At 40.8% G+C, this 25,702-nt stretch overlaps 1 protein-coding gene across 6 annotated transcripts; it reads left to right on the top strand.

Annotated features, from left to right (window-relative positions):
- Nucleotides 1-370: 370 nt before the first annotated feature.
- On the top strand, nucleotides 371-25,430 carry DAB2 (DAB adaptor protein 2). Of its 6 annotated transcripts, none has more exons than XM_038124308.1 (14): nucleotides 371-539; nucleotides 12,424-12,550; nucleotides 13,738-13,877; nucleotides 14,492-14,590; nucleotides 14,902-15,033; nucleotides 16,847-16,930; nucleotides 17,460-17,507; nucleotides 17,692-17,754; nucleotides 18,894-19,187; nucleotides 20,036-20,189; nucleotides 20,779-21,306; nucleotides 21,766-21,857; nucleotides 22,710-22,777; nucleotides 23,511-25,430. In XM_038124308.1, exons 2-13 carry the CDS (start codon nucleotides 12,457-12,459, stop codon nucleotides 22,770-22,772), a joined length of 1,791 nt encoding a protein of 596 aa, XP_037980236.1. In that variant the 5' UTR covers nucleotides 371-539; nucleotides 12,424-12,456; the 3' UTR covers nucleotides 22,773-22,777; nucleotides 23,511-25,430. The 6 variants fall into 6 exon arrangements, with proteins under 6 accessions (XP_037980236.1, XP_037980235.1, XP_037980231.1 ...); XM_038124307.1 differs by having other exon boundaries at nucleotides 18,558-19,187; nucleotides 22,713-22,777; XM_038124303.1 differs by having other exon boundaries at nucleotides 18,558-19,187.
- Nucleotides 25,431-25,702: the final 272 nt, after the last annotated feature.

Below are 25,702 nucleotides of genomic sequence, written 5' to 3'. Positions count from 1 at the left end.
AAAACCCTGATAGATATTTGAATAAAGATGAGTGGGAGGTAGAAAGGTCAGGTCTCGATGTGACCCAGAAACTGAATTGCACTGACCCGATATTTTGGTTCGGCTGGTCACAAATTAGGGGATGATGGAGGGTAGAGAGGGTGGTACAATCTGTGGGTGCCACTCGATTCCGTGCCCCGGCAGGGTCCCACCTGCCTCCCCCCCCGTTCCTCCCCGCGTGTCCCCCCGTGGGAGGCTGTCCGGGCCCCAGCTCCCTCCCGTCCCCGCAGCGGCGGCCGGAGCAGCTGCCCGCAAGGGGTTAAACTTGTGAGCACCGACACGTTGAGGGGGAGTAGCCAAGACCAAGCAGCAAAAACATCACAGCGCATTCCTGGGTAGTCGTCAGCTGCCAGCATCTGATTAAAACCATATCGCTCGCTGTGAGTGGCTAACTAATCTGAAGGCGAGAGTGCAACCGAATATTTAACCGGGGCCCCGGTCCCAGCCAGGCTACCGGCTGCGGTCATCGGATCATGCACGGTGCGGCACGGATCTAGCCTGTAAGGAGCTTTGTGCGCTGGGCTCGGCTCGGCTCTCGCACAGCCGGGGAGGGGGCGATGCGGGGGTGAAGGAGCTGTCAACGGGGGAAGGAGTGTTTTTTTTTTTTTTTTTTTTTTTTTTTTTTTTTGCGAGGACGCGACAGTCGGTGCCTGCGGCGGGGCGCGGGGTACCCCTGTGGGGTGGGCGCTGGCACGGATGGGGCGCCGGAGGAGGGGTCGTGTGTGCCCGGCCGGGGCTCGGCTCCGCGCCGCTCCCGCAGCCGCGGGTGGGGAGCGCGGAGGCGGCGGCGCTGGGGCGGCCGCGTCCCGCGGGGCGCTCGGCGTGCCCGAGCCGCGCTGCGGGAGCGCGTCCCGGCTGAGGTGGGGTAGAAGCCGCCCGCATCCTGCTCCTGGCTCCCGCGGGGCGGGCGGCCGGGGGAAGCATGAGAGTAAAGCAATATAAATGTGCGTCTTCAGTTTTGTGTGTGAGGAGGATAGGGTTGAAATCATTAAGTAGATTAGCTGTATAAACTCTCAATGTCCTGTTTTCTACAACCAATTAGTTATAATAAATAACTAATATGAAAAGATCTCTCTAATAGCAGAGATAATGGGAGCATGCGTTAGGATGCTGTAAAGCAGGAGTAGGGTTTTGTTGTTTTTGGATGGAGTGTCCTTGCTATTTTTGATGGAGCACTCCTCTGTCTGCCAGTGGATTTCTGCATGCTACTTCAGTCTGGGGTAAACTGGGATAGCTGTAGATGTTGATAATTTTCTGGATTTAGTCTTCTACTGTGACAGAGAAACTGGCTTCTCAGGTGATGATATCTGAAGTCTAATGTCCATTATATGCTGACACTTGATGGTTCCAGTGCAGTGAGCCGTAAGACAAATGCAGGTGTTGCTAACATAGACAGATGTCCTCAGGTGGACTTCTCTGTAAAAAGGTTTTACCTCTCAAAAATGTTGAGGCTGGTTACTCAAAGGTTTGTTTACACATTCACTGATAAGGCTGATAATTTTATTATTTTGAGAGTTAGGAATTTTTAAATCTTTTCCGAATTAAACTAGCTTGGCTTGAGAGGGAATATTTGTTTCTTCAGAAGTCTTTTGTAACTTTCATAAACAAGGCTGCCCAAAAGTAACCAAATCTGAGAGCATGAAGGCACACAGTATGCTAAAGAATGGCCATAGGTATGCTCTAGGAAGGCAACATTTCTGTAAATAGACAAAATTAAAGATGGAGATTCAATTAGAGAAAATTAATTATGAAGATATGTGTTCTAGTTTGCTGTGAAGACTTGACAGGCAACTGTCAAGTCCTTAAACTGAAAGGATGACATTGTGTCTGATAGTGATGTCCTAGGCAATTATAATACTAGCAGGTCTTTGTGTCAGCTTCCATTAGGACCTTCCTGGAAATAGGTGAGGCTGGAGACATTAATTGTAATCCAAGGAAAATCTTTCCAGCTGAGCACTCTCTAAGGGGGTCGTCCACCACATCTGTTCAAAGAATCACTGCAGTTGCATCCAGCACAATGTTTCTTGAAGCACAATCAGCTTTTCAAAATTCCCTGGATGGTGTGAGGATGTGGTAACATCTGAAGCAGAAATTTTTATTAATAGTAGGTTTGTTTTGGAAGAAGGACAACCAAATGGTAGCAAAGGTGAGGAGGATGAGAGTGCTAAATCAATGTCAGGTGAGTCATCAGAATAGAGGCTTAACTAGCAAAACCATGATTTGGTGCACAGGAAAGCTCAGTATAAAATTGAGTGAATTTTTGTGAAGGTAAAGGTGAGTGTCTAATCTGCTATATGCCTTGTACAATGCTGCTAAGTAGCTCTACACAGTCTATTTTCTCATTGAGAAGAACATTACTTGTTAAACTGCCTGCAGACTGCGGACCAGTAGCTGCTATAGATGTATTTCTTCTTGCTCAAGGCCTCTATTTCTCAAGCAGACATGAGAAGAAACGCTCTAAGCAGGTAATTATAATGTATTGAAAGTGTAGATTTTTGTCTCTGTGGGAAAGCAAATAAATGCACTTAATATCAAGGAAGGGTGAATCCAGTGTGGATGTTCAGAAATCAAAGTAGAAAAGCCATAGCTTGAGATATGATGTAAGAGTGCACCAATATACTATAGTTGTTGGGTATTGTTGCCAAAGCTGCTGATTTTTTTTCTCTCTCATTGATGCTCTCCTTTCCTTGTAAACCTCACACTTTTAGGAAATTTGTGTGACCAGCTGGTCTAACCCTGGGAATGCTTGTGGATTTTATTTGGCAAGGATAGCAATATGTGACCACTACAGAAGCATGAATTTGCTGTACAAAGCAATAAATTCCACATCTAGAGAAAGCCAGCTTGATCTGGTAACAGGACTGATTCTGCTTGCTGGCAAGATTCTCTCAAAAGAGGTGTTGAAGCAGCATGAAGGTAACTTGTAACCTGCAAAGATTTTGGAGAAAAACTTTAGATCTTGCATGCAGACAAATGGATTGTTAGTAGAATCAAGATGATACCACTGGGATCAGGGATTGTCAAGAGGTCTTAATGAGCTTCTGCTGTGAAACACAAACAGGGATAAGCCACTGCTGGCTACCTCAGCATGGACTCCAGAGAAGTACAACTTCAGGTTGTGTTAAAGAGATCAAATCAAATAAGCTGTCTGAGGATTGTAACTGAGAAGAAAAACTGGCATTAGAAACCTGATTCTGAGGCTGTGCTAGGATAAGGGTCTCAGGGTTATAAAGAAGCTGGATGAAGCATGGTATCAGGCCTAGTCAATAAACAAGAGGTACCAGTTTCAACAAGATTATCTTGTTTATACAAGCTGGGCAGTTGAGTGCTGAACAAAGCATCTTCTCCCATCCAGGTCTTCTCAGCTGTGGCTGATGAAGACATAGACCATTCTAGTCTCTCCTCATCTGTAAGACTATGCCTTGCATATGCTCTGGAGTGCTTGAGGATGAAGTGTCTCAGCTGAAATGCCCCGTAGATCTTTGCCCATAATTATCTGTGTGATTTTAAAATTAATTTTTAAAGTTTTTAATATAGTTTCATATCTGGTGCATGTCCCCTTAAATCTAAAAACTCAGACATTACAGGGCCAGTTAAGGACAAATTATTGGCCTTGGAGCTGAATTTCCTGCTGTTCTGTCAGTTCATGTTGCATTCTCAAGCAGTAAGATGAGGATTATCTCTTCCGCAGAAAAAGTAGGTCTAAGAGACAGGATAATGGACTTTCACCTTGACAGTCAGGAGGCTTCAGCTAGGAAGTTGTGCCTCTAGCAAAGTTTATTCAAATCCTAATGCTGATGTGCCACACATCTAATAATTTTAGCCCCATGGCTAATATGCCTATGGATGAAACTTTCCTCTTAGGAAGGGGCAAAAGAAGTTGGGAGCACTAAGGATGCCATTTTAATATTACAACCTGTTTTTCTACCTTACAGGTCTCTTCTGTGCCCTGTCAGAATATGGTCATTTGTGCTTTGAGGCAAGGGACAAAGGTCACTGTATGAGTAAGGACTAGTTTTCTAGTAGCCTGAATCACAGATCTGGCTGCAAACAATGGCTATCCTGGTTGATGGAAGGTAAACTCTAGATCTGACACTTCCCCTTGTATGCTTCTAAGGGATGGGGACATCCCTATAATATGCTGTCAAGACTTATCTCAGAGATGGAAAATTAGAGAGACCCTGGTTAAGATTGCTTTATAGTCTGGATTTATGAATTGTAGTGTAAACTTCCTCTAATATGTGTAATTATAATTACTGGTAGGGAAATTTACAGTAGAACAGTCATCTATGAAACTCTATTAGCTGTTCAGTAGGATACCTACTGTGAGAACTGTAGTGGAACTCTAAAATTCCTGGTTAATCCTTTCTTACCTCTGACACAGATCCTTCTGTATCACCTTTTAAGATTTGAGTCTTGTGTAGTTATTCATTGCCTTTCTTGCTGCATATACAAGGGAGAGCTGGGGGCCTTGGTAATAACTAATCTTGAAGGCAAGTGTATCCCTTATATTAAGCAATATGCTTCATAATACCTAACGAGACTGGAACTGCTGTAGAAGAACCTACAACAAGTAGGCTGTGCAAGCAGAATTTTCATCAGTCTTCTCAGAATACATAATGAACATAATTTGCATCTCTTACAAGAGGCAGTATGGAGTGACTCCTGTGGCAGTAACTGCTACAACAATTTGTGTATTGAGAGGCACAGTATCTGGGGGGTAGGTGGAGTGCTCTTCAGTTACTGCTGAGATGAATGTTTAATGATAGGCTTTTGGCTGCTCTTGGGATAACCAGGCTGGGAAAGCAAACTGCAGTACTCAACAAAGTGGAGTACAGGATTACATGGGTTTAGGCTGTGTGAATGCAATTTATTTATCATACAGATAAATTTGTGAACCAGTAGAGAACACACCTAAGAGTGCATACAAAACATATGCAATTTCTCTCAGTACAGCTTGCATATACCCAAACTGCAAAGAAGGATAACTGTGCCAGCAGCAGACAGTTAACTGTATGCAGCTGACATAACCTATGATAACAGCTTCAATATGTGTCAAGTTCCTGCTCTGAGAAGGAGGAGTGAAAAGCATGGTTATTGGCAAGAGTCCTTCACTAGCAAGCAAGAAGAACAGAAACAGGCCTTCTAGGCAGGAGGGTTTTAGGAGTACAGTTCGAAATGAAGTGTTTGATTTGTTCAGTTCAAACTCAGTGGCATCTGAGTAAACACTATCTGTCCTGAATAACAACTGCTTTGCTTCCATGTTGTTTGGTATAGCCAGTGAATCTCAACAGGGAATATTGGTAAAAGGTTGAGCTGTAGGCACTGCAGCCGTATTGCTTGAGATTCCTCATCCATGGGCAGGTGATGCTTTCCTTAGCAATAACTACTGCAGGCAGCTGAGCTCTGGCTCAGGTGGCCCTAATTTGTGCAGCTTCAGAACTGGAAACTAGAGAGAGGTATAGAGGAGTGCTCCCTTGGCAGGTTGCAAAATATGCTCTCTTTCATGAAGGCTGATAGGAAAAAAATTCTTGAGGATAATTCAAATATATAATCTAATTAGTCTCTGTTTCCAAAGTAATAGCTCTCTATCAAGAAAAGTATCCCAGTATGCCCTTTCAATTTCTTTCCAAGGGAAGAGTTTGGAGTTCAGATGTTGGTATTGCTGGTACTAAAAGTGAAAGATTTCTTAATGCAATAAATTAATGATTAGGTCACCATAGCTCATGAACAGAGATTGCAGAGGCTGCTGTCAAGCCTTGTTGCAGCATGCTCTCTTATTTCTGGAACAACTCATAATTTAAGGTGGGCTAGCTAGATATCTGGGCGCTACCTTTGGATACTGAAGTTCCTGGCTAAGAAAATAGCTCTATCAAATACTATGACAGTGCTACTTTCCTTCATCTTGTGATTAACTCTTCAGAGAGCTAGATAGCATGAGCTCATTAAATGCTTTTCACTCATGAATTGGTACTGTTCCACGTGTTCATCAGGTACAACTTATTTAAACTGCTCATTACTTCTTTTGAGCCCCCTGCTTTAATCTTCCAGCAAAAGATATATTTATTTCCATGACAAGTAAAAGAAAAATCCAAAATAGAGCCACTGCTGTAGCTGAGTTGACAAGTAACTAATTATCTGTTCAGAAATCATATGCTTGAAAGCATAGTAGGATGATAAAGTACCAGTCCAATTGCACCACTTGAACAGTGTGACCTGCTCAGTCTCAGCTGCTAACTTAGTGATATTCTCTTGGCTGTGATTCAAGTGTGTATGAAATGCTTTCAGGAACTTGAATTTCTGTGTTCTTGCTAAAAACCAAGATGTTCAGAGGAGACTGATGTGATGAGAACAGGCTGTTCTGTTCAATTGATGAAATAGCAGCTGGCAAGTTGGCTGAATGGTGAGCTCTCTGTGTGGTTTCACAAGCGTGATCCTGCACCAGCAATGGTACATGCCAACATCTGTAGCTGACATGGCAAATTAGTGCACTAAGATCTTTATCTACTTTGTAGCTGGTACTAGGGAAGGGAGCAGCAGCACAAGGAAGGTATTCCCTAATGTGTTTAATGCTGCACTTCTGTCATACTAAGCAGATGATGGTCACCTTTCCCTGTTTCTCATTACTGGTTTTCTATGATGAAGACAGCTGCACTGTATTCCACATCCTGCAATATGTTAAGTGCTGTTGCAGTTTATTCCAAACTGTAATTGGTGTTGACAGAGGAATCCCTTGGCATAAGTCTGCCTTTAATACCTCAACAAAGTACCGATCCACCTCTTGAGTAAGGAGACAAAATATCAAACAGGGCTTGAAAAGCAAGTTGTACATTAGAAGTTCCCTGAAGTAAAATCCTGTTATTCTAGAAATACTTGGTCCAACAGGTAAGCGTGTGGTTTAACTAAAGTCACAATATCAAGCAAATCTTGAACACAAATCACAGTTCTGCCAATCTACAGCTTAAGTAGGACAGATCAACAGGATTTTTGAACTGAATAATGGGTGCATTGCTAATCTAAGCCTTATTGAATTGTGGGAATGACAATTAACTGCACTTGCCAGGAAATGTAGTTTAATATCCTTTTCATCTGTCTCTCTTACAAGACAAACCATGGGAGCTTTGGTTATTCTCTGCAGTATAAAAGTATGTATTCAGTCATCTTTCTGACAAGTAATACTGCTCTTGCATTCCAGACATGGCTAAAACTGGAGGTGAATAGTTCCCAAGCTGTCTATGAACTTTCTTCTACCACTTGTCTTCAAGCAGGTATTAGTCATGTGTAAGTGTGAACATATCAGATATAACCTACCTGTAGGTAAGACAGTTACTGCTCATGGATATTAATCGCTGGAAATGCCAGTTCATAACAGAATAGTTTGATTGTTTTAATAGAGAAAACAGTCTAATATTAATGCTTGCATCAGAACAAGCATCTGGAATGTTCCATCTAAATCATTGTAATCTCTTGTGTATGTTACAGAAGGTTTATTCAACTTGAACTCTTTAGACACTGTCAGATACCAGATCAATGGGTGTTCTAGCAATGAAAGAAAACATTTAAGATTATATTTTATTTGACTCCTCAGCATGAGTGATCTTGTTTAAAAAGCAAAAGTCTGATTAGTACTTTCATGTTTTTGATTTATTAATGCAGGCCTAAGGCTTCTCAAGGCTACTACCATTGAAGCAGGAACTAAGCACAAAATGTGATAATCAGGTGGGGAGTTGTTAGATGTAAATGTCAGTCAGCTCTACAGGGGCTCACCCAAATGCACTACTATACTCCTGATGTGAGCAGAATGCTGCCAGTCAAGATGATATACTGGTAACAGACTATCTGGCTTTATGACTTTGACTCTTGCTAGTCACTGTGGGGATTGTTGTTTAGCCTTTAGTCTATTTTCTTAGCTTAAAAACTAAAATCTTGAATTCACTAGCACAGCCTTTTAACCAGAAGAACATGAATAACCCTTCAAGAATGGTGGGGAGGAAACAATCTGCCCTAGAAACATGTTCAGCAGTTGAACTGTTGCTGTGCTTCCTATTACTAGTTACTACTATATTTTTCTCTTGTCCTCTCCCAGCCTTACAGATTCTAGTTCAAGGTTAATATTTACATGCAATAACTCTTTAAGCTGAATCATGTTACTTGTAAGGACAAAGGAGCACAGGCTGTGAAGAGGACAAAGTATTGGGCTGCTGATCACATGTTTAGCTTATCTACTTTTTGGGTGTCCCTAACCTCTTCTCAGATAATCTCTCTTCAACTTTGAGAAATTTATATTTGCCTGCTGAGGGGGGAAAAGCCTATCTCTTGGTGAGGATTCTGTTCTGTCCTTAATCCTATGACAAACTTCAGCCATAGTGAAGATTCTCAATTCACTTGTGCACAGGACAAAAACATAATCATTTAGGGTATCTATTGTGTTGCCACCCCTTTCTCAAATAAAAGATATCTGTAAAAGCATCTGTAAGGGAAACTAAATGTTTCTCAACAAGATTGTTTGGCATGTTCTTCCAAGTCTTGCTAAAAAACCGGTATTTCAGGGATGACTTGTCATTTCTGACAGCCCTCTCTGCAGAGAGTTCAGAGAAGACACCAACAGTGCAGTATACCAGAAGTTATAAGACTGACTTTCCTAAGGTAACTGTACAGAAATGAAGTGCAAGTCTTGAATGGAGAGTAGTCTGACTTGAGACAGTAGGTAGCAGTTCATACATCGAGCACTGTGCGTTGAGGGCCTGGCATGGTGTTTGTCTGAGGAGTCATCAGTATCTGCTCTCCACAGGATAGTCCCTGAAGGAAAGGAGGAAGATACTGCTAGGGGTCTCTTTACAAGCCCTGTCTGGAGTAAATTGAAAAGTGGGTGAGAAAAATATGTATGATATGTGTATGGTGATACAGGCAGAGCTTGGTGCACTTCTCCCAAGGTGGCAGCATCTGTAAATCTGTACTCTTTGGCTTTTTGAAACAGCACATTTAGAACAGCAATGAAGATGGGCCATACAACTGATTAGTGAGTAATTAAAGTGTGGTGATACCAATGGACTCATCTACATAGATGAGATTCAAACTGCTTTAAACTAAGTGCTGACTTAGTTGCTGGGGTAATGATCTTGTTCTTTACTAAGCCAGCATATCTGAAGGCTAGCCTGTCCTTTCACCCTTGCATAAAAAAGCACACGCATCTCTAATCTTGCCACCCTTCCTGGCTGACTCTTTTGAGATGACAGCAAAATTAAAGTGTAAGAAAACAATTCTACTCTTGTTGTCTTCCACCTGCAGCTGGAGTAAGGAAATTCTAAGGGGTTGAGTGCTGTGAAAGGAAGCCCCCAAGAAACAAATGGAAGATTTAAACTTTATTTTAGTTTCTTGCATGTTAAGCACACCAGCACTTTCCACTAAGATAACACAAACTTAAGTGTGATGAAGACCTTGCCAAGCTTTAGCTTGAGTGTAAAGCCCAGAAACTGTATTTACTTGTGGTTGAGGCTCTTTTATAGTGAGCAGGATAGATTACTGCTAGCTTAAGCTACATGTTTCCCCCCACAGCAAAATTTTAAGGTGAAGACAGACAATTTAGTGCTAGACATGTGGCTTAACTCAGGTGTCAAGAAGTAGTTATTTAAAATATGAACACATATTAAGGTTGCCTTTGTCTATCATTGCGTTCTTAATTTCATATATTCTGTTGTTTCTGAGGTGATTTTCAAAGACACCAAGTTCTCCAAAGATATAATAAATGACCATCACGTACTGCAAAATCCCACCAGGAAACATGAGTTTTGGCAGATCTCAGATATGAGAGTAGGTCCTGTAAAGTAGTCAGAAGGCCCTCAATAACCTAAAATTGCATTGCTGACACTAAATATGAGCTTTCCCATATTAATACAGGGTATTTGCAAAGGTTCAGACACACTTGTGTGTATCCCTTCCTGTCTTCCTTCACTGTGAGATTTTTTTGCTATCTGGTTCTATAAAAATTAGTGGTCTGCCTTCCATGCAATGGAGGCAGATGGCAATGATGATCAGAGATGCCTTGAATGCAAAGGTGGCTACTGCACATATAGACATAGACCATTTTACAGTTGTCAAAGTGAGGTCTTGCTAGTGCATATTTTGCTTCTTCCTAAGTTATTTCTTTTATATTGCCTCTTAATTTTACTTCAGTGTGTGATGCAAGTTGTATAAAAAACACAACTGGGTGTAGCTCTGCTAATTAGAGGAAGAAGGATCAGTGACAGGCAGGATTTAGTGCCTTGAGGTTTTTATTTCTTCTTTCCAGAATGGAGCTAGGCAGGGTGTCCTAAAGCTATAACTCAGCTTCTTGAGACCTCATCTTATTTCTCTCTTTTGGGCTTTTCCTTCTATTCTCTCAACAGTAGTCTTCCCTGTAGGAGTGGGTGTTTAACTAATGATCCAACCTTAACTCTCGTTCCTTCATTATTTCTGAAGGACTTGATAAATCTAGAGAGGGATTCCTTATGCTTATGTCTAAAAGCTATCTCTACCCAAAACTATACTATCAGGCAAGCTAGCTTAGTTACTCTGAAAGAATTCAGTTGACATCATTTTATCTGATTAAAATGTGGATTTCAGTAGGCACAATCTGTTTTAGCATTGTTGCAAGTATTCTGCAAAATCCCTATGGGCTTAATACTTGTCCCCTTGACCCTTTGTCAGAATGGACACACAAGCCACTCTTTCAGTGATAACATTTCTTAAATAACCATGACTTGCTAAACAAACTCTTCCTCTGACATCTATTTCTACTCAGAGCCACTTGAAACTTTCACAGCAACACCTTTGTTCCCTTGCATCAAATGTTCCCTAACTGTGGCCAGATAAGTTGCTTACAGAGGAGAACAGGTATAGCTGACAGCTCTTTCCCATTTGAGTGCTCTTATCTCTGTTGATTTACTTGACCAATGCTAAATGTAATTCACAAACCATCTGGTAAGAAGCTATGTCTAATTTTGCTTAGATTAGCTAGTTCCCTGAAGGCCTTCCTCCTGGTTAAATGGAAATGGAGGCTTTCAGGGTGAAATTCTCACTTTAGGACCTAGGAATTTGTGTTCTTCCTGGGTTAAGAGTCAGCTAAGAATTTGTAGCCATTACTCAGTTAGTGGCAAGCCGGTTGAGTCAGTCTAGTTAGCAGTAACTGGAGGAGGAAGGGAAGGCAGAAGTGAGAGCAAAACCCTGAAAGTACATTTAAAGTAATGGGTAAAGCATCAGCTATTAGTAAGGCAAATGAGGAACTGAGTACTGAGAATAACAAATTTCTAATGCAAGGGGCTATGCAATGCTTCAGTACTTGGAGCTACATACAAGTCGAGTCCCAAATGTTAGATAAAAGGGATGGCTTGGTCTGTAGCAGCTTGCCTGGATGTAGGGTGAATTAAAAAGGAGCCCAAGTATTTAATCACTTAACCAATTTCTTGACTTCATTTGTTACCCTAAAATTCGAGGGACTAACTGCAGCCATTGCAATATCCCAGACAGAAGATTGATAGAATGGTAGCAGATGCAGATATCCAGTTCTTTTTGGCTTGGTTTAGATCTTCATAACTCCATAAAGCTGCTCTGAGTACCTCTGTTTGGTAAGAGTAAATGTTTCAGCAGTGTGGGAACAAAACATGGGGACTGTAAATTATTTTTTTTGTGTGTCAGAGGCAAAAGAGTCACATGACATAGAGGTAAGTCCTAAAAGTCCATCTTTTCTTGTCAATTTGCAGGGCTTTTGAAAATCTGAAGGCTACTTCATACTGTTAAGACAAGTGTGTGGGGGTTTTGGCTTGAGGTTCTGTTGTGTTTTTACCGGAGCCATCTGTTTCCAGCCTGAGGATTTGGTTTTACCTGTTGGGTGGTATAACCTCTGACTTTTGCTGGTTATAAAAACATGAACAATATCTACTGGCATCCTCTGCGTGTTTTGGTGTCATCCTCATAGGTGTTTAGAACAGATCCTAGCAAATGTTTCTTGCATTCTCTCCTATGCTACTTTAGAGATGCAGCTGGCAGTGCTGAACAAGAATAGACCAAAATACCTGAGGTTCTGTAAATAGCCTTAAAAGGTAAAAAAAGCTAAAGATTGACAGATTAAAACATCTTGTTGCAAGTACAGCCCACTGGTGTAGATCAGTGTGCCCTACTGCTTAGGTATTACTGAGGTGAGGGTTCATCACCTCCAGGCTGTGACTTCATGCTCTGCGTAGTCTGACTCTGAGTCAGACTTGCCATATGATCACTCTTTACGCTTTCAGGCTTTGTCAGGCATCAGTGTGCAGCAGAACCCAGGTGGACTAACAGCTCTAATAAGAGTACTTCTTCTTCAAGGTAAAATACTATTTCTGTCTTCTAACTGTTACTTGGATTTTTAAGCCTACAGTGAACGTAACTGGCCGAAGTCCCATCATGTCTACTGAAGCTGAAACTACTGGTACCAACAGCCAGCCTGAACAACAGGCTCCACCAAAGGCGCAATCTTCAAAGAAGGAAAAAAAGAAAGGTAAGAAATGCTTACCACATGAACACCTCCTCTATTCTGTGTCCTTAAGCATTTGCATTTGTCTATCCTAGTGTCACCCTCCCACTATTGCTGAAATAACTCTGAGTTTACTACCTCACCAGAAGAGTGAGTAAATATGCCGGTATAATAAACTTAACCAGAAGATAGGCTTTTAGTTTTAAAAGCTTTTTTCTAGCCTCAAGTTCTAAAGCTCTCTGTTCCACTGTTAAGTAAGTAATTTGCTGAGCCTGACAAGTAAGCAAAAGCCCAGAGAAGAGAGATTTTCCTGAGGAGGTGACAAGACCCTGGAGCATAATGGTAGCTGTTAGTCTGAGCTTTAACCTGACCCCTCCTCACCCTCCAGAAAGGAGATCTGTGCTGAATAAAAATTCTAGTCCAGAAAAGCTAGAAAATTCATTCCATGAGAATTATTCTATGTCAGATAATAGATTTTTTGATCTATTAGATCATGTAAATATAATTACCTCATGTAAAAATATATACCTACATACATACTTGAGCAATGTTGAGCATGCAGAGAAGAAAAAGAAGCAGTTCCTAGTAGCAGGAACAGCAGAAATAACAAATTAGCTAAAATACCAAATGCTTAGAATGAAAGTACCAGGACTCATTGTATGATGGTGCTGATATCAGGTTCTTGTATGTGAACTGGGAGATTCTTTTTGCACAGCAAGAAGAGATCTGCCTACATCAGAACATGGGGTTAACACCTGAAGGCCTTACTGAACACCCTTTATGGCCATGGGAAGTACCATTTCTGCATGGTGTCTTTTCTTAGCACCTATATTTACTTGGCTGTTGCTTATCCACATTTTAGTCTTTTATGTGGTGAACAACTGTTCTGAAGCTCCCAGACATTAAGCACTGGGCTCCACTCTTTGAACTAAGGCCACATTCTGCAAGAGTACAGTGACCCTTAAGGCGTGCCTGTCTTGCAATGCACATGGATTGTTAGTCAGTTGTATTCAAGAGACAGTTCTAACATGTTCTTGGTGTACACTTATATGGTGTATTTTTTTTTAAAGATCACAAATCTCAACATAGCTGTTTCTATCATTACAAAAAACAAACAAAACCTAAAGCAACCAAACAAAAAACCCAATCCACCAAAATGTAAAAATTACCTCAAAAAACAAACAGACCCACCAAACCTTTTCTTTCTCCAGGGCCAGAAAAAACAGATGAATCTCTCTTGGCTAGATTCAAAGGTGATGGTGTAAAATACAAGGCTAAACTGATTGGCATAGATGATGTTCCTGAGGCAAGAGGAGACAAAATGAGTCAGGATTCAATGATGAAGCTGAAGGTAAGGGCCTGATCTGTCACATAAGGAACAATCTCTGGTTAGCCTTCAAAAAGCAAATCAAACAGTCACTCTGGCAAAACTTCAAATACAGCATATTGGTAACGTAGTTACTAACAGCATCATCTAGATGGATGCTGCTTCCTGTACTGTAACCACTGGCTCGAAGGACATTTCTCTGAAAGTCTGGGAACATTCCTTTGGATCTGTAGGCATCCAGTATGAATGATGGCAGTATGAATTTCATCACAAATGATGAGTTTGTGTTTTGGAGGGGAAGGGGGGATTGCTGTGAAATTTAACACTGACCTCAAAGCACAAGTTGGCATCCTGTGGCAATGGTGACACTGAGAGATACAAATTGAAATTAATCCCTGCAGCAACAAAGACCATTACTTCTGTAGTGCAGAACACTCACATACTTTCAATCATACTGGAAAAGCAGGCAAAGATGCTGCTACTGCAGCAATTTGTTTTAAATCTCCCAAACATTTACAGAGGAAACCATCTAGAACTGTGGTATCACTTTACACCTAAGAAGTCATATGTTACAAAGAACAGTTTTAAGCTCAATCCAACAGAATTCTCATCAATACTTTGGCATTCATTCTGTTTAGGGAATGGCAGCAGCAGCCCGTTCCCAGGGCCAACACAAACAGAAGATCTGGGTAAACATCTCCCTCTCTGGTATCAAGATAATGGACGAAAAAACTGGGGTAAGCTGAAACTTACTTTCTTAATGTGGTACTTAAAGCCAGTGAGGCATCTGGAAGTGAGACCAACATGAAACAGATTCTTATTTGGGCACTATACCTCACTTCCACATATAAAAACTGGCATGTGAAATGTTAGTAATGCTGAAGAATCCCATCAGAAGGACAGCTGCATCCTACTGTGATTAATCAAAGGCTGATGAATCTGAGGTTTGGACGGAAGATTTTTAACAGCCATTCTAACTACAGAGAATAGCAGCTATTATATTTCCAGAAATTTAAACCAATAATTTTTGGTTTTTTCCCTATTCCAGGTCATAGAGCATGAGCATCCAGTAAACAAAATCTCCTTTATTGCTCGGGATGTAACAGACAATCGTGCCTTTGGCTATATATGTGGAGGAGAAGGCCAGCACCAATTTTTTGCCATAAAAACAGCCCAACAGGTATGAATCAGACACTTTCTGTCATGTGCTATGGATAATGCTGTTGTGTAAACATTTAACATGTGATGAGAGTCTAGTGTTTTGTGATAATCCTACAAAATTCCTTTGGAGAATACCAGCATGCATGGGTACATTTTATTGAAAGAAAGACAATAGGAATTCACTGTGTCACCACTGGCTTCTGTCTTGTACAGTTTCTTTGTAGTCTAGAATAAAATCACTCAAGTAGTCTTGGTTACTATGATTAACAATGCTTAACTTTTCTATGAAAGTCATTAGTGAGATGAACAGAGCCATTAGCACAGGCTTCCCACTGTGAAAGTACTAATTTTTAAGTAAAACAGCCAGAGCTTCATTCTGAATTAACAGAAATATAGAACTATATTAGTCTAGTTCACATGATGGTTTGCCTTGTGCAGCAGGGAAATCACTTACTCAATTGCAACAATGATTCTGGGGCCTGTAAATTACAGGTCTGGTCCTCCTAGGACCTCCTAACCCTAACTTGTTGGGAGGGATTCTGATCCTTCTGTGATAAGTTCCTCACATGCAGAAATCCTGTGTGCTAGTCTCTCTGAGGGGAATCTCAATACTGGATTCTGGAAAAAAGCTACTTAAAAATACCACTTAGAATTATGCAGCTTCATAAACAACCTGAAGTTAGGTAGTTTTTATTTATCAGCTTGTCTTTATAATGATTTTATAACAGTCACTATAATTACTTGATGAGCCCAGACTTCAAAGCTAGAAATTTTTTACCCATTCCTGCCTGCCCTCCTGGGGAGCCTGTTGACAGCTTTGGACCCACTACAGGTCCTCCACTGAGAAGCTCCTTGTTGGAGCATGTTAGTACTTCAGTAACAGGCAATATGGCTTTCTTCTAAGTCTTTTTGATTAGTTTGTCAGCATTCTGGCCAATAATTGTATTGATTTCAGTGGAATTGTAGGTTAAGCACAAAAGCCTTTTGTATGTACTCTGGAGTCTATTCCTTCATTTCACCACGGGGTGCTGCTTGCCAGCTTCTAAGCCCAGCCAGGCCTTAGACAGCTCTTGACTTGCTGCTGTGTGTTTTTGTCATAAATTTGTAAGTAAGGAAGAAGGTAATTTGCTTGTAAGTAAGGACTTCTGGTGCTCTACTCTGCTGCAGCTTACTTCTTGTTAAAGCTGATGATTCTTGCAATGGCTCTCCCCACAGCTGCGTGTCTAAACCCCTAGATTAGGAGAGGATGGTGCTCAGGTGTAAGCAGTGAGATCTGTACGAAGGATTCTCTGCTTGTGCCAAATGATAGTGGCTGAAGATGGGGTGGTATCCTACTCCAGACATTGGAGTAGAATACCACCTACTTGCTCCTTTCCTAGTTGTACGCTGTTTAAAATAATAGTAGTATTATATATAGAAGCTTTCTCCATGTTCAGTGCTAGAGTTGGTAACAAATATACAAATGCAAATGTTCTTTCTCTCAAGAGACTACCAGAAGGCTTGGATAAATTTTGCAGTTCTAGGATTTGCCATGCACTTAAGAAGTATTGCTATCAGCTTTTTAGCAAAAACATAGCAGGTTAGCACAAATTCATGTACAGCCACTTTTGTAGAGTTAACAACAGTTCTGCACTGGTTATGTTCTGTTCCTCTTGGATTCTGCGTAAGCAGAATCTTGTATGAAGACTAAACAGGTTGTTAAAGTCTTCCTTTTCCTGTTATCTCAACCTAAGTCTTGCACCATTGAGGGAAGTTTGGCTTGTTGCACAGATTGCAGCAGTAGAAGTCCAGGTAAAAGTAGTACATGGCCTAAAATCTACATTCTTTTCCAGGCTGAGCCTCTGGTTTCTGATCTTAAGGACCTCTTCCAACTAATTTATAATATGAAGAAGAAGGAAGAAGAAGAAAAGAAAAAGGTGAGTAAAAATATAGAAACTGCATGAGTCTGCATAGTTTGTTTCAACTTTGTCTGACTTTTGAGCTCTTGTAAGACTTGATACTAAGTTCTGCCTAAATCCAGAAATACTGAAAGCTATTGGTTGGCAGTTATGCCAGCTGTCTGACTGCTTAGGTCTAGTGAGCTCCTCCAAAGCGAGAAACTTTTGATATTCCACATGGTGTTTAGGTGTAAAAAGTCTCCTTTTTTCTTTAGAGTGAAGAAGTAAGACTGAGGTAGATCACTTCCACTCAGCCTCTGTTGATTAGGTATGCTGCTGCACCACATCTAACTTTTACTTTCTTTATGGTGCCAGCATTATGAAGGCAATGTCAGATGTCCAAATACATTGAAATGGAGGTAAAAGGGGTCTGTGGATCTAATACTGAGTAGTAATCTCTCTCGTGCTTCCCTTACCCATCACTTGCTTTTTAAAGCCCACAAGTTCCTTGCTTAAGGCAAATTTTGAAATTCCAGTTATTTCTGACACTGTTATCTATCTATTACAGAATGACGGTGAAGAACTGCCTGCTGATCAAGCTGAAAAAATGAAACCGGTAGGTTAAATTTCAAAACTTTTTGTTGATGCCATTGAAGAGTTCATTATTGACTGTCCCCATATTGTGTAGGAAATGCAGTGTTTATAGTGTTTACTGCAGATTTTACAGTAAATCTGCATGATGCTTGATTCTTGTGAGAGCTCTAACAGATACCAATTCTTTCAATATCTCTGGTTTCAAGGGACTTGACCAGATGGACTTGTTTGGGGATATGTCAACACCCCCTGATATGAGCAGTCCCACCGTAAGTAGAGTCTAGCTTACTTGCCTTGGCTTTTTCTTTGAAAGCAAATTTAGTTCTAGGAATAAGTTCTGGTTTTACTGAGACAACTGCCTAGCAATCATCACTGTACATGTGGGGTAGGGCCATAAAAGTATCCACTTAACCACTAGATGTCATTCTAGTACTTAATTCTACTAACATCATTCCAGTAGCTCTAGCTCAAAACTTGGCCTAATTGTACAAAAGAGTGCATGAGGCTTCTCATAGCTCAGTGACCCCAAAAATCCATCATTTTAAATCTGTCACTATAAGCCACCATCGTCACGATCCATTTGGTGCTGTCAACCCAGCCAGTGACCAAGTCTCACCCTTCTCCTTCATGCTTGGTGGAGAATTAGCATGTTACCTTCCACTAGCTCTTCAGTGTTATTCTGAAGCTGAGACTGCAACTTGAAGTCATATGAAGGCAGTGTGAATTCACAACTTGTCAGAACTATGGACTAGAATTCAAGCAGGGGTCTTCGACTCTAGTGAAAGCCTAGGTGTAATTAGTTCCTACTCACTCGACAGTCACTAAGGTGAAGAACAAGCATCTGATAATTAACTATGGGATCTGAAAACAGAGGTTCAGTGTTGGGTTTCAGGGACAAAATAGCTGTAATTCGATTATAGACAGCAATCCTTGCCTGTGTTATTTTGAATATTTACTGGTATAATATTTTGGATTCTAGGATCTCTTCTTTTGCAGCTATTTTCCTTTATCTTTTTCACTGTGCAGCAAAATCTATGTATAACTAACTTCATTTTTCTCTCTGAAAAAATAGGAAGCTAAAGAGATTCTGTTAGTGGATTTTAATTCTGAAATTGAGACCAAACAAACCTTTGCAAAAGAGGATATCTTCTTGAATGGCATCACAGGCTCTCTTCCACAACCAAAGGCACAGACACCCTTCTTGCCTGAGAGTTCTTTCTCTACCAATCTCAGCTTCTTTCCTACACCTAATCCAGACCCTTTCAGTGATGATCCTTTCACACAGCCAGCCCAATCTGCACCACCTTCATTTGATTCTCTAAAATCTGATCAGACGAAAAGTCCAACTACCTTGACATCAGGGGGTAATGGTGATCCAAATGGTGATATTGACTACTTTGATAAACAGTTTGACCAGATTTCTAATAGAACTGGCAAACGAGAAGCACTAACATGCCAGTGGCCACTTGAGAATAAGTCACCTGCAGCAAGAATTCCCAATGTGATACCAGAGAGAGAAAGGAATGGCTTTCCTGAAGCCCCAACAAACCTGTTTCTGGAAGGTGCTTCCAAAGGAACATCTCTGCAAAATGGAGTAAAACTGGATTCTGAAAACAATATCCAACTCGCTCCACATGAGCCTATAACAATTAGCCCACCACCACAGAGTACCAAGCCAGGAAGAGGAAGGAGATCTGTCAAGGTGAACAGTGTTCAAGTAATTTATGTTGATATGCATGATTTTATTTGGAGAAGCTGGGTGAAGGAAGCTTTTCTTTCTTATTAGTGTATAACTGGCTACCTAGCTTCACAAGATGTCTGCTTCTGCCTGCCCTGCTCACACTAACCTCTCTGTAGCCATAGTACCTTCCAATATCTATAAATGAATGCTTCATAGTAGCTATGGTCACTAAATTCTATACTCTCTTCTTTAATGCTGCCATACTCCTGTAAAGGTCTGGTAAGTATGCTGCTATGCATATTAACACTTGATATAATGCCAGAATCTGTTATGGTAGCAGTATAACCTTTTATGATAGCAGTATGCCCATCAACCTAGAGTCTCATAACAATAAGATACTAGTACTAGCTTACCAAACCCCTGTGGTTTCTCAGTATTTTCCTACTGAAGGAAATTTCAATGACTTGCCCAGTTAGGCAGAGTGTGGCCCTGGATCAGTTTCATTTGTCTTGTACTCAAATTATGCAAAGCTCCAGGCCTTGCCACAACCACAGGAGTTTCTGCAGACTAAGCAGTATAGTTTAAAGGGGTAGGGTGCAGAGGGAAGCTCACTTATAGCAAATAATTCAGCCATTTTAAGTCCTGATGTTGACTTGTGACTACTACATATTTTGCCTATTTAATGCCATGTATCTCCATAGGCTTGAACAACAGGGTGATGCTTGAAACTCCTATACTCTAAATGATATATATCAAAACTCCCTCCTCTGCTTTAGATGAAAAAAGTCTTCTTTGGACTCTGGACTAGGGAGCCCTGATTGTGCTAGCATATGTTCTGCCATGGCATCTCACTTTCTTTTTCTTTCTAGACTGCATCGGATGATTTGTTCAGCTCAGACTTCTTTGTGCCATCTACGGAGAGCCTGAGTTTGAGCTCAGGGGCACAGGCAGGAGCTTCACCGACTAATCCATTGGACCTCTTCAAAAGAAGTTCTACCACAACATCTCCATTGGCTGCACTAGGTTAGTTTACAAAAGTAAATGTTTTGTTCTACTCCAAGATACCTGCTAACACCAAAACATGGATTGTAGTTTTCTTTTACTTCTTTTGTAGTTCTATACCCTTTAATCCATGTATTATTTGCTCTAAACTATTAAGTTCTGCAAATGGTAACCTCTGCATCCTCAACTGAATCAGGATTAAAGCAGTTAACTGCTTTAACTTTGACAGCAGATTTCTGCTACAGGAACACAAGGCTGAAGTAAGCCAAGCACAACCTGTGAGGTCAGAGTAACATTGCTGCACAGTGTTATTATAATAATCATTTAAACAGAAGCAATTATATGGCGCATCTACCTGTCACTTCTGTGCTAGACCAATGTTCCCCCTTCCCTTTCAACAACCTCAATTTTGTCCTTGCAGCACTGAAATGCAGCATAGTAAGAAATTAAACTGCCTTTCTCCCAAATTATTTGATTTGTAAATGCAAACCAAGAGATTTTTGCAAACAATACATGAAAGTCTTTCGCCAGTTCCATTTATGGAATTGATACACTCCTGCTTGTGGTCTTCAGATGACTGAAGTGCTGTGTAATAACAATCTCTCCCCAGGTGGCTTGCCAGTAACTTCATCACCATGGACCCCACAGACAGTTTCCTTCACTCAGGCTACATCAGTCTTTCATGGGTCAATTATGCCTGCTCAGTCTCCAGGATTTACTCAACCACTTGCCTTTGGTACTCAAGCAGTGCAAGGCTGGAACCAGTCTACATCTTTTGGTGCTGCACCCACTCAGTCTTCTGGTCTCTGGTCACAGCCAGCACAAGTTACACCCAGTTCTTGGGCACAGCCAACCAGTGCTGTGAATCCCTTCCAGAGCAGCATGTTCACATCTCCAACACTACCAGCTCAGACAGCCTCAGCACTGCCCTCCATGTCAACAACAGCTAGCCCACCTCAGCCGCCCCCCAGAACTACACTGCAGAAGGAGCTGTCCAAGAAAGAGAGTGATGCATTCATTGCTCTGGATCCACTTGGAGATAAAGAAATGAAGGATGTGAAGGAAATGTTCAAAGACTTCCAGCTGACAAAGCCACCTGCAGTACCAGCAAGGAGAGGAGAACAGCAAAGCCTTTCAGGTGCTTCTGGAGGTTTCAGCAGTTACTGTGGTAGTACAGTAGGCATTTCTAAAGGTAGTACAGATCATGGGGAAATGGCAGCTAGCAAGCTGTCTGCCAAAATGACTAGTTACATTTTGAAGTTAACAGTTACTGAAATAGAGGGTTGAAGGGCTGGCTCAACTAGAAAAAAAAAATTGAAGACTTAGCAGCAGCATGGCTGAACACTGACACCTAGTGCCTAAATTATTTAACTAGCACGAGGTAAACCTAAGTCAGTACGACGTTACAATTTGCATCTGATTTAAGCTTAGTGAGGGGCAAGCAGGAGTTAATATTGTGACTCAAAGTCACTCTAAGAAAATTCCAGTTAATTTTTCTGTGTTTCTAATTAGATGAGTTGTGGTGTTGCTATACAAGCAGACCTTAGTGGTTGCTAAATCTGTCAAGTAATTATAGCAGTATGTCTCTCTTTTTTAGAAGCACCAAAGCCGGTTCCTCGACAAAGTGCATTGCCAGCTGAAGGCCTGTTTGAAAGTCAAGATAAAACAGACCCTTTCAGTGCCTCATCTGTAAGTAGTAAAAAACCCTAACAAAACAAACAAATAAAACAACAAAACAAGCTACAAACAAACACCCTAACACCAAAATGCCCAAATGACATCACCACCACAAAAGCCATCAAAACCCTTTTCTTCTCCTTAATAACTGTGGTGCTTATGTTGAGCACTAGTTTAGTTCTGGCTTTAGAGGCCATACAACAAAATCCTTTTGCATCTTTGAGGCTAATATGAGATCTAGCAGAGGGTATCTGTTTCAAGAAGGTTAACAAAGCATTATTCCGCTTGGCTTGGCACCACAACCAGTTTCCCATGGTGCAAAGTTCTGTGATATTGGGACACTCTACAAAAGAGTATCACATAATGTAGCTGCAGAAATGCTCCACTTTGGTTATATATAGCCCTTTTTAGAGCACACTGATCAGGCGGATTGTGAAGCTCTCTAGCTGAACAAATAAGAGGTTCCATGTTCAGGACTCTGTAGGGGAGAGAGTGGCTTCACCAGGTCACTCTGTTTGGGACAGAGCACTTGAAGCCCTCAGTGAAAATTCTGGACTAATACCAGAGTGCTGACTTAAGACTTCTAGCATTTGACCAGAAGATATCTCATCATGACTCCACTGGCTCCAAAGGAGTGTTTAATAGTGAACAGTTTTCTGAAAAATACCTTGCCTTGGACTAGCATAAAAGCTAACATGGCTTAGAGCCCCCTTCTTTTGTTGAAGCAGTACAGTGAATGTGTGTTTAGCAGGAGCTATGAAGCATTCTTTTCAGGTGTTTGAATAGGAAATAGCTCATAGAGCCATGCAGTGTAAATCTGGTGAAAACTGGAAATCCACTAACAGCTTATTTCTCTTTCCTTAGAAGGAATCTCAGAATCCGCCTTCTGGTCCTTTTGATGATCACTTTGGCAACCCGTTTGCATAGATCAGGTAAGTCTTCCACTAATGAGCCAATCTGCTTCATCCTCTGAGATTTATTGAGGAAATGTTTGGTAAAGAGATATCTAAAAATGGCACACTAATGCTCCCTAAAATATGGCAAACCATGCTTGGAAGAACTTCTGCTAGAGTACCTCTATCAGACTTGTACATAGCTGCACTCTGTCTAAGCCTAGCGAGCTTCACTTTCTTAGAAATAAAGACTATATTCTTCCACAGATTTAAATCCCAAGCCCACAATAGATCCAGATTTCCTTTCCTTGAGGAAAATTAATGACTGTATATGTGTGCAGAATTCAGAGGAGCTGACTTTAATACTTTTGGATATCTGTGGGGGAATGTTAGCATAGAGTGCCCTTTATACAGCATACAGCTTTCTGACATTTAATCACCTCAACAATGTCAGTTTTGGACTCTGGGTAGATTGGAATAAAACTAGAATAAGGCTACTAGACTCTTACCCTGATTTTTAATCAAAAGCTGTTGCAAGCAGTTTTGTTACTAGAAACTAATATAATTTGAAATTTTATGCCATTGACTAAAGAGCATGACCTACTGATCCAGCAGTATCTTCCACCATACCTTTCAGTCTTCCCCTGAAATACTGTCTAGCTTCTGATACAATACAAGTGTTGGTATTTATTGCTTTAGTTTTGTTCTCTGTTTAAGCAATAGAGCTACAACTCATAACCATCCTAACACTAATTCCTTTCCATCATACTAGGCATAACCAGAAAAGGACAATTGGAATAACTGGACCTCTTCTCTACGTGATTTTTCTACATGTTTCACTTTGCTGTCTGCTATTCTTGCTGATGTTTCATGATGTCTGCAGTCTAAAATATATCCAGGTGGATTGAAGCATGGACCCTCAAAGAACATGCTGTGAAGATGATAATTCAGGGCAAAGCAAATGGGGATATTGACTCACGCGGAAAACCCAAATTCAAATTGGTGGACGTTACCTTTACTTTAATTCTTTGCACTCCTCTACAGAGAGGTTGGCACCACTGAGTAAAGTGTCTTGTACCACTTCCCCTTACATAGCACTTACTGTCCCAAAATAGAGGAACTTAATGTACCTATGGGAGAGGTGTTGTCTTCACATAAGGGGGTAGAATTAGTAGCTGAAACTCCACACCTTAAACAACTAGGTCAGTTGCTCATTACGACAGCAGCAGCCAGTTGTAAAGTAAAGTGGATGCTATGGAGTTCTAATTGGTGACTGGACAGATGACTTGGTCTCAGCCACAAAAATGTAGCTATGGGTGAGGAAAATAATCTAATATTGGTCTATTTAACTAAAAGTAAAAGTATCATTCCACCATAAATGTGTCATTAAGGGACTGCGGAGTCTGTAACAGCACTGCTGAAGCCCTGAGTACTAGAGGCCTACACTGTAAGCTGAAAAACTTCTTGCAGAACATTTAGGTAGCTGTGGACACTAACTGTTGTCTTGGTGCTAATATGGCAGTTTTCAGGGAGGGAAAACTACTAGGATTACTTTCCTATTAAGGTGGCTTGGCAAACAAGCAGGTAGGGTTCTTGCTTATATCTCTGTGAATCCCTGATGTGTTCACTTCGATTTGTCACTTGGTGTATTGGGGTATTTTTCTAGCATGCTAGAAAACAAAAACACCAAAATGGCTTCACTCCATGCCTAGGCTCCTTATGAACAGATGCACTACCTCTGTGCCATTAATGAGGCAAAAAAATCATCTATTGGAAAACTTGCCTTTTCTCAAGATCTTCTTACTAACAGGTTTTGGCACCAGTTACAACTGCCTGTGACAGCTACATTCTTGGCCAGTGGTGATGACTGATGTGTCAGAAGTTTTTTTGTTAATGTTAAGTATACACTTGAAATGTTATTGTTAAATGCCTAAGCCGTTGCCAAACTGGAGAGCTAAGAAAGTCAACGTGAATACCGCCTTAGTACCCAATTCAGCCAGTCATGCAATTAGTCTTGTATACAAACATCTCTTGCACTTTCTGTAATGCAAAAATTATTTTAAAAATGAAAAAAAAAAAGAATCATGACTTTAAGTATTTGTCTCAAACTGGAAGTGTAGAAACTTATTGATGTTACACTGTTATATAAAACTGTAGTACCTGTTACTTAATGGCATTAAAAAGAAGCAACTCTTCATACCAAATGAACATCAGTGTGGCTGTTAATTCTGTCCTCTGTAACTCAGTCTTGTGGTCTAGTTGACATTAGACGTTCATTAGAAGAGCCTGCTGAGAACCACTCTTCACAGGCTCTGTAGCTCTCTGATGGCAAAGTGTCTTTCTCTAACTTCTTGCACCTGTTCAACAAATGCTTTGCCATATTAAAAAATAAAAATCTCAAACTGATTTAGTAAAAACTGTCACTAGAACCTTGTCCCTTTGGCTGCTCTTGAGCCTGAGCTTGTTGCTGCTAAAGATGCTTTCTTACTGCTTTCTGCAGGACTGTGGGAGCTGAGTACCTAAATTGCATAGCACTCAGAAGTTTCAGTAATTCAGCTTGTGTATTCCAGCTTGGCAGAAGATCTAAACTGATGCTGGGAAATCTCAGTTAGAACATCTTCTTGTGTTCAGAAGAAATTATATAACTCCTTTAACAGAGATAGATTAAAAAATAATAAATTTGTTAGTAAGCTGCTGTTTTAGACTTTTTTTCTTATTTCTAATATTGTTTGACAGTTAAGGGGTTAAAAACAACTTATTGCAAGGGATGTGTTATCCAGCTTGAAATATAGTCTTAAGGGGGTTTACAGAATCACAGTGGGGCTTTTTTGGGTGTTGTTTTGTTTGGTTTGGTTATGGGGGGTTTTGCTTGGTTGGTTGGCTTTTTTTCTGCTTGTGGTTTTGTTTGTTTGTTTGTTTTTGTTTTTTGCTTTTTTATCTTCTTGACTACATGGTAACATATAC

This window comes from Motacilla alba, chromosome Z (assembly GCF_015832195.1).
Source record: "Motacilla alba alba isolate MOTALB_02 chromosome Z, Motacilla_alba_V1.0_pri, whole genome shotgun sequence".
In the NCBI taxonomy this organism is placed as follows: domain Eukaryota; kingdom Metazoa; phylum Chordata; class Aves; order Passeriformes; family Motacillidae; genus Motacilla; species Motacilla alba.
Note: the sequence above shows the minus strand (reverse complement) of the source record. Positions and strands in the feature narration are given on the sequence as shown.

What these genes read in the sequence shown, in the direction of transcription:
- DAB2 (XM_038124303.1), top strand. Translation starts at nt 12,457, where the DNA reads ATGTCTACTGAAGCTGAAACTACTGGTACCAACAGCCAGCCTGAACAA. An exon ending in CCATAAAAACAGCCCAACAG is followed by an intron (nt 15,034 to 16,846) that starts GTATGAATCAGA and finishes ATTCTTTTCCAG; the next exon opens with GCTGAGCCTCTGGTTTCTGA. An exon ending in GAGGAAGGAGATCTGTCAAG is followed by an intron (nt 19,188 to 20,035) that starts GTGAACAGTGTT and finishes TTTTCTTTCTAG; the next exon opens with ACTGCATCGGATGATTTGTT.